The sequence below is a fragment of the Budorcas taxicolor genome, chromosome 5 (assembly GCF_023091745.1).
Source record: "Budorcas taxicolor isolate Tak-1 chromosome 5, Takin1.1, whole genome shotgun sequence".
Taxonomy (NCBI): domain Eukaryota; kingdom Metazoa; phylum Chordata; class Mammalia; order Artiodactyla; family Bovidae; genus Budorcas; species Budorcas taxicolor.
This window is the reverse complement of record NC_068914.1, coordinates 125,777,796-125,791,403: the sequence shown is the minus strand read 5'-3', so window position 1 is coordinate 125,791,403 and position 13,608 is coordinate 125,777,796. Positions and strand designations below refer to the sequence as shown.

General features: G+C 39.6%; 2 protein-coding genes across 4 annotated transcripts in view; both read left to right on the top strand.

Moving 5' to 3' along the window:
• The window catches only part of PPFIBP1 (PPFIA binding protein 1), a 199,401-nt gene extending 188,810 nt beyond the window's left edge, over positions 1 to 10,591 (top strand). For all 3 annotated transcript variants that reach the window (XM_052641467.1, XM_052641466.1, XM_052641465.1), the window contains 8 exons: positions 433 to 544; positions 689 to 777; positions 4,345 to 4,467; positions 5,548 to 5,673; positions 6,267 to 6,455; positions 7,658 to 7,837; positions 8,557 to 8,622; positions 8,749 to 10,591. In XM_052641467.1, the coding sequence (XP_052497427.1) occupies positions 433 to 544; positions 689 to 777; positions 4,345 to 4,467; positions 5,548 to 5,673; positions 6,267 to 6,455; positions 7,658 to 7,837; positions 8,557 to 8,622; positions 8,749 to 8,835 (972 nt within the window). In that variant the 3' untranslated portion in view covers positions 8,836 to 10,591. The remainder of the gene's footprint in view (positions 1 to 432; positions 545 to 688; positions 778 to 4,344; positions 4,468 to 5,547; positions 5,674 to 6,266; positions 6,456 to 7,657; positions 7,838 to 8,556; positions 8,623 to 8,748) is intronic.
• A 921-nt stretch (positions 10,592 to 11,512) lies between these two features.
• Positions 11,513 to 12,728, top strand: REP15 (RAB15 effector protein). Its single transcript, XM_052641514.1, has 2 exons — positions 11,513 to 12,181; positions 12,690 to 12,728. The coding sequence occupies exons 1-2, from the start codon at positions 11,513 to 11,515 to the stop codon at positions 12,726 to 12,728; spliced, it is 708 nt and encodes a 235-aa protein (XP_052497474.1).
• Positions 12,729 to 13,608: the final 880 nt, after the last annotated feature.

Genomic DNA, 13,608 nt, shown 5'->3' with positions numbered 1-13,608 from the left:
GGATTGGGAAGATGCCCTGGAGGAGGGCATGGCAACCCACTCCAGTGTTCTTGCCTGGAGAATCCCACGGACAGAGGACCCTGGTGGGCTATAGTCCACAGGATCGCAAAGAGTCAGACACAACCAAAGTGGCTCAGCACACACACACGAAATGAGAGTAGAATTGGTATTATGCATCCTACAGTTCCAGTCTTGCAAAGGAAGGAACCTAGTGGGAATATCTAACATACCACTAAATCAACTGCAGTGGTCTTGGCTTTTCAGGAGCCTTTTATTCAGCAACATTTTATAGCTGGGGTTAGTATTCTGATTTAATGTAATTATTGAGTCTTTAATACTAGCTTGATTTTGGAGGTATTGGCATCCTTTGCCAATGGCCGCCAGCCTATGTTGACAGAGCTGTAATGCCAGTGTTTCTGTTTGCTATTTCAGGAGCTTGGAATCAAGCATTCCCTTCATCGAAAGAAACTCCAACTGGCACTGCAAGCCCTGGGATCTGAAGAAGAAACCAATCATGGAAAGCTGGATTTCAACTGGGTCACTAGTAAGAGGTTTTCAGTTCATGAATGAGTGTGTATAAAATTATGAACACACCCACACATACATGCACATACATAGCTGTTCTTTCTTTTTCATCACAAGAACCGATGTTCCCTGGCTTCTTAACGGAACTCATTTCTATCCATAGGATGGTTGGATGATATTGGCCTCCCCCAGTACAAGACCCAGTTTGATGAAGGACGGGTAGATGGTCGAATGCTTCATTACATGACTGTTGTAAGTGACTCACTCCTGGGGTTTGGGGAGGCTAAAGTTGCTTTTCTCTGAAAAACACAGAAATCGAGTAAGCAAAATACCGTGTTTTCACAATGGTTCTACCAGATTTTGAAGATATTGCTTTAATTTGAGGAGAGGGACAGGCAGAGTTTTCTAAGTTGATGTTGTGGGATTTGGCATTTGTAATAGGCTTGGGAAATTTTGAAACCCTGACTTAAGCTACATAAAACTTTATATATATTCAACAATGTAGACATTGATGTGTACACTTCTGAATGGGTGCATTTTATGATATAGAATAACATCCCATAAAAAGATTTAAAACTGAAACTAGAGTTCTGCAGCCCTGGCGGTTTCTAAGTGGTACACTTCTATTAGTAGTGACCACTGGAAAGGCTGCCCTTCTGATGGTTCCGTTGGAACTGTCTTTTCCCTTCCCCTTTTGAGAACTATTTCCTGAAACCCCCTAGTCCTTCTCACTTCAGCCCAGTTCTGCTGGAGTGAAGAGGAGACAGGGAAAGGTAGGGCTTCACTCGGCTTCCTTCCTTACTCTTGTGTATTTCTAGCCTTCTGTCCAGTGGATAGAAAAATTTTTCCCTACTTTACAACAGCAGGGAGAGATGGGTTGCAGGAGAACTTGTTCTGGACTCCATGGTACTAGGAGTGTCCTGCCTAAGATACTTTTTTTTAAATGGCTTTTTTGTGGTCTAGGATATGGATCCAACTACCACAAGTATCTTTCTTTTTTAAGACAGTGGAAACTGTTAAATTAATTTTATTGACTTGGACCTTGCTGTTTATTTGGTGAAAGCTGTTAAAAATTGCTCTAATTACTTCTGAACAAAAGTTTAAAATTAAATATGAAAGTCTTGTAGTATATTTTTCTCTTAATTTGTATAAGAATCATCTATCCATATTAACTTTATTTTTATATAATAGCTTTATTTTTTAATTGGAATATAATTGCTTTACAATGTTGTAAAATTTCTACTGTATAACACTGTGAATCAGCTGTAAGTATACAGGTATCCCCTCTGTCTTGAACCTCCCTCTCCCACCCCCATCCTACCCCTCTAGGTCATCACAGAGCATTGAGCTGAGCTCCCTGTATTATATAGCAGCTTCCTGCTAGCTTTCTATTTTACACATTGCAGAGTATATATATCAATGATATTCTCTCAATTCAGACAAGTATCTTTTTAAAATAAGTGGAAAGTTTCAAAGAGCTGATTTATTTAGGAATTTTTCAATAGCAAAGAAAGCTGGGGTCCAGCTCATTTTCTTCTCCATCACTGAAACAAAAATTTGAACCATGGTGGGCACATCACGTAAGACGTAGGTAAAATAACACCAGTGGGCGGCATGTTGTACACTTACCGTGTGCCAGGCACTCTTTTAAACGCTTTACTCATAATTAATGCTCAGGTCTCAGCAGTGCTTGAGGTAGCACTCTGTTATCCCCAGCTTTTAGATGAGGAAACAAAAAAACTGAGAAATCAGGTAACTTACCCATGTTGCCACTGTTAGAAAGTAGTAGAAAGTCAGAGTGCATTTGTGGCTGTTGGCCTGCCTATTTCGTATGAGGATGTTCATACTGAGAACAGTGTGAATGTGAGCTGTGAGAATTTGCTCACCTGAGAATGTGAGCAAATTCAGACTGAAAATCACAAAAGGCAAACATAATTTTCATGTCTATGAAAGAATAAATTACCTTAGAAGATTTGACCCCAGAAATCCTAAGTCATAAAAACATCTGTTTGTATGTAGTGTCCTGTATTGAATCCTGGATCAGAAAAAGGGACTAGTAGAAAAACCGGAGAAGTCTGAGTAAAGCCTGGGTCTAATTGAATTTCATTATTGTCTATGTTAATTTCTTAGTTTTGCTGACTATCATGATTATATAGAGCATGACATATAGAGTTAACATTAGAGCAAGCTGAGCAAAATTTGTATGGGACTCTGTACTATCTTTGGCAACTTTTCTGTAAATCTAAAATCACTTAAAAATAAAGGATTTTTTAAAAATCCTCCCCTCAAAAACATGTGTTTTGATTTAAAAGAAAATGTTCCCTACTTTTAAAATCCCTTAAACTAAAATAATTAACATTTTATTTACATTGGAAACATTATGCATTTTGATTTTTCTCTTCAATCTGACAGACTTCAGTTGGTTGAGAATAGTCCATGTGGAAATGTTTTGAATAGGTGTCTCAGTCTTAGATTAAAATATGATAAATGCCCTTTCTAACTTACCATCAAGCACTGCTTTTGAGAAGTCAGTCTAATAACACTAAGATGTAAATCAACTATACTCCAATATAAAATAAAAGTTACATTTAAAAAAAAAAGAACTTAATCTAGAAAAAAGCTCAGGAAATTATTTTTGCTTGGATTTAAGCTGTCTTATCATTTTATTTTTAAAATATCTCTATAATGGGTTAATTTTTCCCATATAGGAAATGTGTTCTTGAAATTATGGTTGCCGGGGGGGAAGGATGAGGGGAAGGGACAGTTAGGGAGTTTGGGATGGACATGTACACATTGCTATATTTAAAATGGATAACCAACAAAGACCTACTATATAGCACATGGAATTCTGCTCAGTGTTATTGTGGCTGGGATAGGAGAGGAGTTCGGGGGAGAATGGATACATGCATATGTATGGCTGAGTCCCTTTGCTGTCTATCTGAAATTATCACAACATTGTTATCAGCTATCCCCCAATACAAAATAAAAGGTTTTTTTAAAAAAAAGAAAAGAAATGTGTTTTCTGTAAGGTGTGCTAAAGTGGATATTTTCCTTATATAGTTTCTGGGTGTGTTTGGAAGTAGACTGGTACTTAACCTTGACACTGCCTCCCCCATCACCTTCTTGTAAAATACTTTGTTTTGGTGTGTTTGAGATGTTCCCTATAGTTACAGATTGGTGAAAGTTATTCCTTAAAGGAATTGTTTGGTGATATAAGTTGGTACTTATAACGTCTTCATTTCTCTACTCTGTCTACCTCTCACCAAAAGCTTTGCATTGATTAAGATAGCTTTTCCCAAACTGTTCACATTGTCTGCTGGATAAAGCACAGTAATCCAGAACCAGAGATTTCTGGAGGCTGGGGGATGGTATAACAGGAACAGTCTTCTGGTTTCCCTGCAAACTGTGATACGCCTCAGCGCAGAGAACCAGCTCTCAGTCATCAGTGAAGATCACTTGGACTCAGCTATCTGCTTTATCACATCACGTCAAAGCGGGTCACTTTTCACTGCTTTTCACACTGCGTGTTTCAGAGCTGTTTGGGCCTAACGTCTTACCTCAGTAGACGAGAGATAAATAGGTAGAAGTCAGCTTCAGTTGAAACAATGTGAATTTTGGTTCTCTTCTATTTGTATATTGGGATCCTGGAGAAAATTTTGTTCAGAACAGGAGAAAGGATTCTGTTACCAAATAAAAGCTTTGAAAAACCTGACGAGCCCTTGAGGCCTATTGAGGGGCCCTTCTACTTTTAGGTGAGTTTTCTGAGATCTAACTGAGAAGGTGCTCCTGCCATCTCAGTTTCTTTGTCTTGTTTTGCAGGATGACTTACTGTCTTTGAAGGTCGTGAGTGTGCTCCACCATCTGAGTATCAAAAGGGCCATCCAAGTCCTAAGGATCAATAACTTTGAGCCAAACTGTTTACGGAGGCGACCCTCTGATGAGGTAGCACCTGAGGCTGAGGTTTCCGCAGCCCGTCCTTTCCATGTGTGTGACAAGTCTGGGTGGAGAAACTAAGACCTATTTTTTTCTTCTCAGCGCCTACATAGAAGGGAAACTTCTGGCTCCCTCAGAACCTCAAATCCAGCCTCATTTACTTCTTAGGCTTTGTGTTTCTGTATCCCTTCCTTTGGGCTCCTCTGGTGGCTCAGTCAGTAAAGAATCTTCCTGCAGTGCAGGAGACCCAGGTTCAATCCCTGGGTTGGGAAGATCCCCTAGAGGAGGAAATGGCAACCCACTCCAGTATTCTTGCCTGGAGAATGCCATGGACAGAGGGCCTGGTGGGCTACAGTTCATGGGGTCGCAAAGAGTGGGACACAACTGAGCGCACACGCATCCCTTCCTTTCCCCCACGACGGGTCTGCCTGTGTAACTGAGCTGTGTTTTAGTTGTACTTCCTCCTTTCTTGGGTACATTTTATACTTCTGCCTCCTTAAGCCACAAAGTTAAGTATCACTGTAAAGACTTCCTTTCCTGGAACACTGCTTTACTAGTATGTGAAAAACTTAAAACTCTGGGACATGCATTCATTAAAAGAGAGTTCAAGTTAGCAAACAACCTTTTTACCTTTATGCTAAACTCCTCTCCATGAGGCAGGTTCTTAACTTTTTTTTTTACTTTATTAAAATACTGAGTTTATTTCACATTATATTCTTATCTCCCCACCATTTCCATTTGTCTGACCATCAGTACTACCATATCCTATCATAACATGGCATACATACTTAAAACCTGGAGTTCCATCTTTGCAAACTAAATTGGCATTTTGGATAACACACTGTTGTCAATGGAACCTAGACAACAATTATCAGATACGACAGAGAAAGTTCTCACCCTTATAAAAAGGACAGCTAGATATCAGCTGTTGCAGAAATGAAATGATGGAAAATTTTAACAAAATATTTAAACTATTTTCTTAAAGAGTCTTCCTCCCCTGAGGCAGGCTCTTTAGAATTGGCAGGCAGGTTTTGTATTTGGAACCCCGTAGTCGTGACTAAAGCTCTGGGTGGTTATTTGTCCCCATAGAACAGCATCACCCCATCAGAAGTTCAGCAGTGGACCAATCACCGAGTGATGGAGTGGCTGCGCTCTGTGGACCTGGCGGAATATGCCCCCAACCTCAGAGGCAGTGGTGTCCATGGTGGGCTCATGGTAAAACTCTGCTTTCATTTAAAATTGGCTCTTTATCATTTTGTTTCCATTAGTCTAATGAGTAGGAGATTATCAGTTGCTTGTCATAATCCTGAAGTCATGTAACTGAACCTTTCTGCACCATTTCTAGTGAATCTTTACTTTCAGAGTATTCTTCCCCATATTTTAAAATTAATATCATCATATAATCTAGATTGAATTTAACCTGATTTCTCTTTCACTGTCTTCACTAATGTTGGAAAACATCTGGCCATCGGCTTGCATACGATCATGTTGTAAAACCCCTGGAGGGATATTGCATTGCTGCACCTTGATGTTGTATAAGGAGTTGGTTCCCAAAGGTGCCACTTCAGAGGTAGAAGCCCCAACTTTGTAATGCTTGGGTGTCAGGACCAGCCCTGCTTCTCACTAGCTTAGGCAAAACAAAGAAAAGATCCTTCAATTGAAGGTCAAAGTCCACAGTTTGTCTATCCTCACCAGGCTGTCAAGAGAGTCATTGGAGATAACTAAAGGAAAGAGCTTTGCAGACTATAAGGCACAATCCAGGCATGTGTGATCCATGGTGCCTTCAACAATCTTAATTTTTCCTGTAGGTTCTAGAACCTCGTTTTAACGTAGAAACGATGGCTCAGTTACTGAACATCCCACCAAGCAAGACCCTGCTGCGAAGACATCTGGCCACTCACTTCAACCTTCTGATCGGTGCAGAGGCCCAGCACCAGAAGCGGGACGCCATGGAGTTACCAGATTATGTGCTTCTAACCGCGACCGCCAAAGTGAAGGTTGGTTCAAGCTCCTACCATTTTATAATTGCCTATAGCAAAGACTCAGTCTTGGCTCTCACCTGGCTATCCCATTTTCTTAGGTTTTCTAAGTTTTGTGAATGGGTTGAAGGTAAGTGATTCTTTAAGAGTAGTTAGGAAAATGGATTTTTGAAGGCTTCTTTCTGGAGGGATCTTTGCTCAAATCACTTATTTTATTAGAGTGAACAGGAGTAAAGAATATGATGTTGGCATCTACCACTGATTTTTTTGCCAATGCGGAAAGTCCATGTCTTAGGCCCAATATTGATTGCCGTTATCCTGTGGATAAATCAAGCATAAGAGGAGGATTTTTTCTTCTCATAAATAACCAGACTTGCAAGTTAGGAAAGGATACTCAAGCAGTGATTCAAGGTAGACCAGCACAGAGTAGAAATCTTCAGATTTACCTGGATCCATGGATCATACCAAGTTCAGATCACTTTTTATTTTTTAAATCACTCTTCTGTGAGCTCTTCTGAGTCTGTTATATCAATTAAATTAATGTGAAGATTGGGTTTATCAGTTCCTCCACAAACGTGGCTCCTCCATGAACCCCTTTTAAAAGAAAAGAAAAAAAAAACCACTCCCCCTACCCACTCAATACTTTCTCTTTAGCTCCCTTTCTCCCTTAAAAAAATGTATCAGATTTGAAACCTCTGAAAGAGTCTGTTCTATATAAATTCTCAACATCAGCATCTCCTTGAAATACAGTCTCAGGTGCTATCCAGTGAAAAGATGGATTTTTTTCTTCTCTTAAAGTTTTCTCCCTGAAAATGAGGGCTTCTTTTAGCAGTTACTGGTATGGATAATCATAGTCTCACTCAAAAAGAAAATACAGTAATGGCTCTTTCCTCTTTTTGACCTTGCAAAATTGGATTCAGCCCTGAGAAATCTCATTGCATTAAGGTCAGTCACAATTAAGGCTCTTGGCTTTTCGCAGTGACTACCCAGCTAGTGATGTGAATAAGGAGAACAAGCTTAATTTTCTGAGATTCATAATGAGGATCATTTATCATATTTGGGTGTTAATCATATGCTTGAGATGTCTTTGTTTTTCTTATACCCACTCAGTCATCAAATTGCATTTCTTGGTGGTGTGAATACTTAAATTATATGTGTTACTGGTCCTTTGTCGTGTGAATTTTATCAAGTCCCTGGTTGTTCTTGTTTTTCTTTTAAAGCCAAAGAAGCTTACCTTCAGCAATTTTGGGAACCTGAGAAAGAAGAAACAGGAAGATGGGGAGGAATATGTTTGTCCGATGGAGTTGGGACAGGCATCAGGAGGGACATCTAAGAAAGGATTTAAGCCTGGTTTGGATGTACGCCTGTATGATGAGGATGACCTGGACCGATTAGAGCAGGTAAACGTAACACCATAGTTAAACGTAACACCACTGTTTCAAAGTTCTTTCACTATTAAAACACTAAGTGAAAACTTTGTGTGCTGTCTACTAACTAAAGATGTTTTCCTCAAATACCTAATAATAAAGATAATAGTAAGATAATAGCAAGCACTTACAGATTGTTTGCTATATCCCAGGTACTATCCTAAGCACATTACATGTATTAATGTTCAGGGTATCCTAAAACATAGGGAGCATTGTTATTCCCATTTTAGAGATAAGGAAACTGAAGCACAGAATGGTTTAGTAACTTAAGACAGAAGAGCTGGTAGAATTGCTGGGATGCCAAGCTGGCTTCAAAGCTTGTACTATTTACCTGTGTTATGCCTATCTCAGTATTAAGGAAATCTACATACTAAAACAAGTCAGGAATGGACACCTCTTACTCCTTAGCCTTTTCAGTATCAGGTCATGCATCTGAGTATTGCTTTCAAATGAATATTCTTTGGTGCCATTGTCAACATCAGAGCTTTGGGCTCAATGTGCCAGCAAAGTGTTTTTCTTCTTGTTTTTAATGTCCAGTTGCAGTCGTAGGAGGAGATGGCTTCGGAAGTATTCTGTTGCTCCCACCCCATTCAGTGCCACTTGCGTTGTTTCTTCTTAGACTTGTGTTCATTTTGCTGCATTTTTCTTGAAACTGTGCAAATGAATGTCATGTCGTGGTATGTTCATTGCAGATGGAAGACTCAGAAGGGACAGTGAGACAGATAGGTGCATTCTCTGAGGGCATCAACAACCTAACTGTAAGTTGTAAAATGAATTTCAAATGTTCTAAGAATAAGCTTGACAGTCACCCCAAGGGGGACTGCCTGTGTAGTGGAGAGCTCAAGGTGCCTGGTGTGTGTGACTCCCACCTCCTTGTCTTCCAGCACATGTTAAAGGAAGATGACATGTTTAAAGATTTTGCTGCCCGTTCCCCCAGTGCCAGCATCACTGATGAAGACTCGAACGTCTGACCATAGCACCTGGATGAGAGCAGGGAGCCCTTCATCTTTGTTCCACTTTATTCCTCAGACACTCACAGTATCTACAGCAAGCCACAGACTGTGTATTGTTTATCGTTCCCACTTCTCATGTGGAAGTGGAGATGGAAAGCAGGGACTAGGTGCTGATTCTAAAGTTGCCATGACAATTGAGACACTGGTGAATGAGAGTATAATTGTTTCTCCTCTATTTAATGTAAAAAAAAAAATCTGTGATATATTATATTTAAAGTGTTGACTTTAATATGAGTATTTTACCATAGTCTTTCCATCCACATTCACAGCATGGAGGATTTGGGAAGCAGTGACCAGTATGTGAATGATTTTTGTCACATCGATGTGATAGCACTGCGGCCCTTGAAGCAGGATGTTACATGCTTTCGAAATCAAATTGTGGAATTTCTTAGGCATTCAGTGTGCCCACTATATGCCAGCCACACCTCCACTTGCCTTTTATTGTCCTATTTTTATATATTTTTCTAAAATATATGTATATACTTAGTACATAGAAAATAGAACTTTTATTTTGTAACATAAGGAAGGTGGTAAAAAGATCACGTTAAAAAAATACAATGATCAAAATTTTTGTATACCAGCTGTTTCTTGGAGAGGTCCAATGATCTTTCTTTCCCCCAAACTGAATTCTAATGCTGATCATTCAGACTAAATTAACATATGTGAAATACCCCTTCTTTGATGACACCTCACAAAATTTTTGAACAGCTTTTTAGAATTTCAGCCTTAGTCTTGGATCCTCTTAACTCATAAGGAAGAACCTGAGGGACATTTTAAGTGCTATTAACTTGAGTACATTCAAGAAACTCCCCCAAAATTTGTAGAAATAATTCCTGAAGAAACCAAAACAAAACCCTTTACAGTATTAAGCTTCTTATCTTCCTCTTTGCTAAACATATCTTGCATCAAAATACTAACAGTCTGCCTAATGTTATTAATTGCACATTTCTCAGACTATCAGCAAATGGATTTTTTTTAAAAAGCTGAATACTTGTTTGAACATTTTGTCTCAGATTTCAGTAACTCAAAGACTGCAAAATTAGTTTCATAATGGCTATAGTGTGATGATAAAATGCAGTTCACGTTTTTCTGTAGCACAGGGCCCAGATATTCTTTATCAAGAAAATTAAAAGCTGCAATAAAAACTGTTATTGTGTTTATTATTTTCTAGAGGTATCAGAAAAATATCTGATTTTTTGTTCACTACTGTCTCATTACTTATGATAGTCAGTGGTGGTAAAGGCAGGTTTTTAAAAATTAATGCAGGGTGGGCAGTTCAATATATGTCAGAAGGCTTGCCTAATAAACTATATTTGAATGTCAGTGGCATGACTTTTCAAGTTAGCAAGTTTCCAAGTTTCTTATCAAGGAACCCTGTGATACTAAATTACTATTTATTCATAATTAAAACGACTCAATGCTTATAATATTTTTGCTCCCTATCCCGTACTATTTGGTAACTGTATTGAACTCTTTCTGTATTTGTGTTTTATTTTAATGTGAACATATGTCACCATTTGAAAAACCATTTGTTATTCAATCCTGGTTAAAAATACCAGGAGACTGTTACAGATGCCAAATATTCCTTATTCAGGACAGTGTAACCTCACTGATGATATGTGATAAGGTTAAATTTTTTTGATGGTATATATTCTTTTTACAAGATATTTACACTGCTGGTATTACCATATGAAAAGAAATAAAGTCAATTGATAAATGCCTCATATTTTTATTGTGTGTTACTTTGTTTTCCTTTTCTGGGAATAACCAAATAGCCTTTGTTTTGGATCCAAAGAATAGTAACACCAACTCTTTACAGCTCACAAACTCTCAGAAATTTGTTTGAGGGGGGTCTATAACCTGTATCAGGGCTTCCCCGGTGGCTCAGCAGTAAAGAACCCCCTGCAAAGCAGGAGAGGTAAGAGAGATGGGTTCAGTCCCTGAGTCGGGAAGATCCCCTGGAGGAGGGCACAGCAACCCACTCCAGTACTGTTGCCTGGAGAATCCCATGGACAAGGGAGCCTGGAAGGCTACAGTCCATAGGGTTAAAAAGAGTCGGACACGACTGAAGCCACTGAGCATGCATAGCCTGTATCAACAGATGAAAATTTAAGACCTTTACTTGAGAAACTTTCTCATGAAAGGAAACACAGGCAGCTGAGCTTGGGGGATGAGGAATCATGGCAAAGGGGTATCAGAAAAGCAAACGGAAATGACTTGCCTACAAGTTTGAGGAAGTTAGTTGTAGAAAGGAGTTAGTTATATACATATGTTTCTTTAAGGAATTAAATAGTATTTTTTAATAAAACTAAAACTTGAAAAAAGGATACTTGTCTCAGAAGAGGTTACCGAATATTTAAAGTTAGGTGAATATAACTAGAAGACAGATGATTTTTTGTGAAAGCTAGTATCTCTGACTTAATAAACCAGCAGGACTCGATATGAGTACAACACACCCAGTTGGCAAACAGGAAGGTCTAACATGTTTGTTTAGCTGTGTGTATATATGCTTACTTGTAGAGTTCAAAAACTGGGACTACATTCACAGATGTGACTTCACTGCAAAATTTTTACTCTGAAAAAGAACAGTTCACGTGCTCAATTTCTAGAAGTAGTGTTGAGCGTGTGCAGGGAAATGGGGCAGAAACCATCACAACAGCTGGCTCCAAAGGACAAAGAGGTTCTCAGCGTCTGTGAGGTGGTCAGTGGAGCTATCATCCACGCAGCTCAGAAACTGAAGGCCTATCTTGGATTTGAAGACACACTGAGCAGTCTGTGCCCGGATCCAAACACTCTCAATGAGATCTTCTTAATCCACTTCGTCACTTTCTGCCAAGAGAAAGGAGCTGACAAGTGGCTCACCACCACCAAGATGACCAAGCACCAAGCCTTCCTGTTCGGGGCAGATTGGGTTTGGACCTTCTGGGGATCTGATAAACAAATACAGCTTCAACTGGCCGTGCAGACACTGCAGATGGCTTCTCTTCCTCCTGTGGAATCTGACCCCTCCAACCCAGATTCCAAGGCGGAAAAGTCTTCCAGCAAGAAAAGTAGGTTTGACAAGCTGGAAGAATTCTGTAACATGATAGGAGAGGACTGTCTTGGCCTGTGTATCATCTTTGGTGTGCCAGGAAACCCTAAAGACATCCGAGGAGTTGTCCTGGACAGTGTCAAGAGAGAGAGAATGAAGGGTCATCTGCCAGGAGGGACAGCTGTGGCACGATTCATCCTGGAAACAGAAGATTGTATCTCCATCAGGGAGCTGCTTGGAAACTGTCTGAGTAAGAAAGACAGGCTGAGAGAGGTGGGCAAGGTTTATATTAGCATCCTCTGAACTGGCCGTGTGAGATGAGACTGGCCTGTAAGATAAAAAGAAAACAAAAATATGTTCTTCTAATAAGTTTATCATGGGATTTTTTTCCTCCCCTCCCCCACCCCACATTGAATGAAAACCATCTCCTGGGTCAAAACATCCTAGTGTCATGATTATGGACAGAAAAAAAGCCTACCTGTATTTCAGGGAAAATGGGAAAATTTAGCTTAATCTTTTATTTATTATTCAACAATAAAAGTGGGAGGAAAGGATAATAAAGTCACCCTTAAAGTTCAACTTGAAAACAAATTGTGTTTGATAAGAGTAATTCTAGCATTTAAAAGTGTAAAATGGGTTTTGACTGCTATGGGTTGGAGGTGGGGAGGGCAAGGGGGTGCAAAGGACTACAGAAGTTTTAGTTGTATTTATTAATACAAAACCAGTTTCAATTCAGGACACATAAGCAAAACTGAGCCTGGTTCTCTTCCTCCCTATCCAGGCTCTCACCTCATCCCAAGCTGCTTGCTCTCTGCACTGAGGACCTTGGTGGGATCCCCTGGGGACTTGTTTGAGTGTTAGCTTTTCTTATGATTTTAACGCATATCACAATCCCTTGTAATAATGATTAACATCTATTTAGCATTTGCAGTAAGAAAAATATATATAAAAACTATCTTTACCTAAAAGCTGGGGTGAATTAAAACCACTCTAGGGAAGGAAAAATAATTTTTCCTCTATGCTTCTAGAGGACAGAAGCAAAAAGAATGCTTAAAAGTGTAAAGGGAAGCTTGATTCATTCACACATGATTGTTAAATGCTTGTTACTTGAAAGGCCCTGTTCTATGCCTTGCCAGTCCAGCAGTAAAAAGAACAAAGTCCGTACTCTCAGGGAGTTTTCCTCTTAATGGTGGAAGATGGACAATAAATAAATACCTGCATATATTGTAAACGTGTATTTAAATAAATGTCAGGGGTGGTGTAAAGGAAAAGGAGATACTATTTTATATGAGGTGGTTAAGGAAGGCCTCAGAGAGAAGGGGCAATTTACCAGAAATGTGAATGGAGAGAGATCATCAATGCAGGTATCTGGGAAAGAGTGTTCTAGACATTGGAATTTGCAGATGCCAAGGGCCTGACCTGGGAATGGAGTTGATGTGTTCGAGATATAGTAACAGAGGCAGAATGAGCAGGGAGAAGACTGACGGGAGACAGTCAGGGAAGGAGCCAGCAAACAGGAGAAGCAGATCACACTTGTAAGGACTCTGGATTTTATTCTGAGTGATAAGGGGACAGACACGCCTTGATCTGACTTAGACACTAAAACCCTCACTCAGTTGCTGGGTGGAGACTAGACTGTAGGGAGGAAAGAGTAGCAGCAGAGCCCAGGGGGCCACTAGGAAACTATTATAATAACTGAG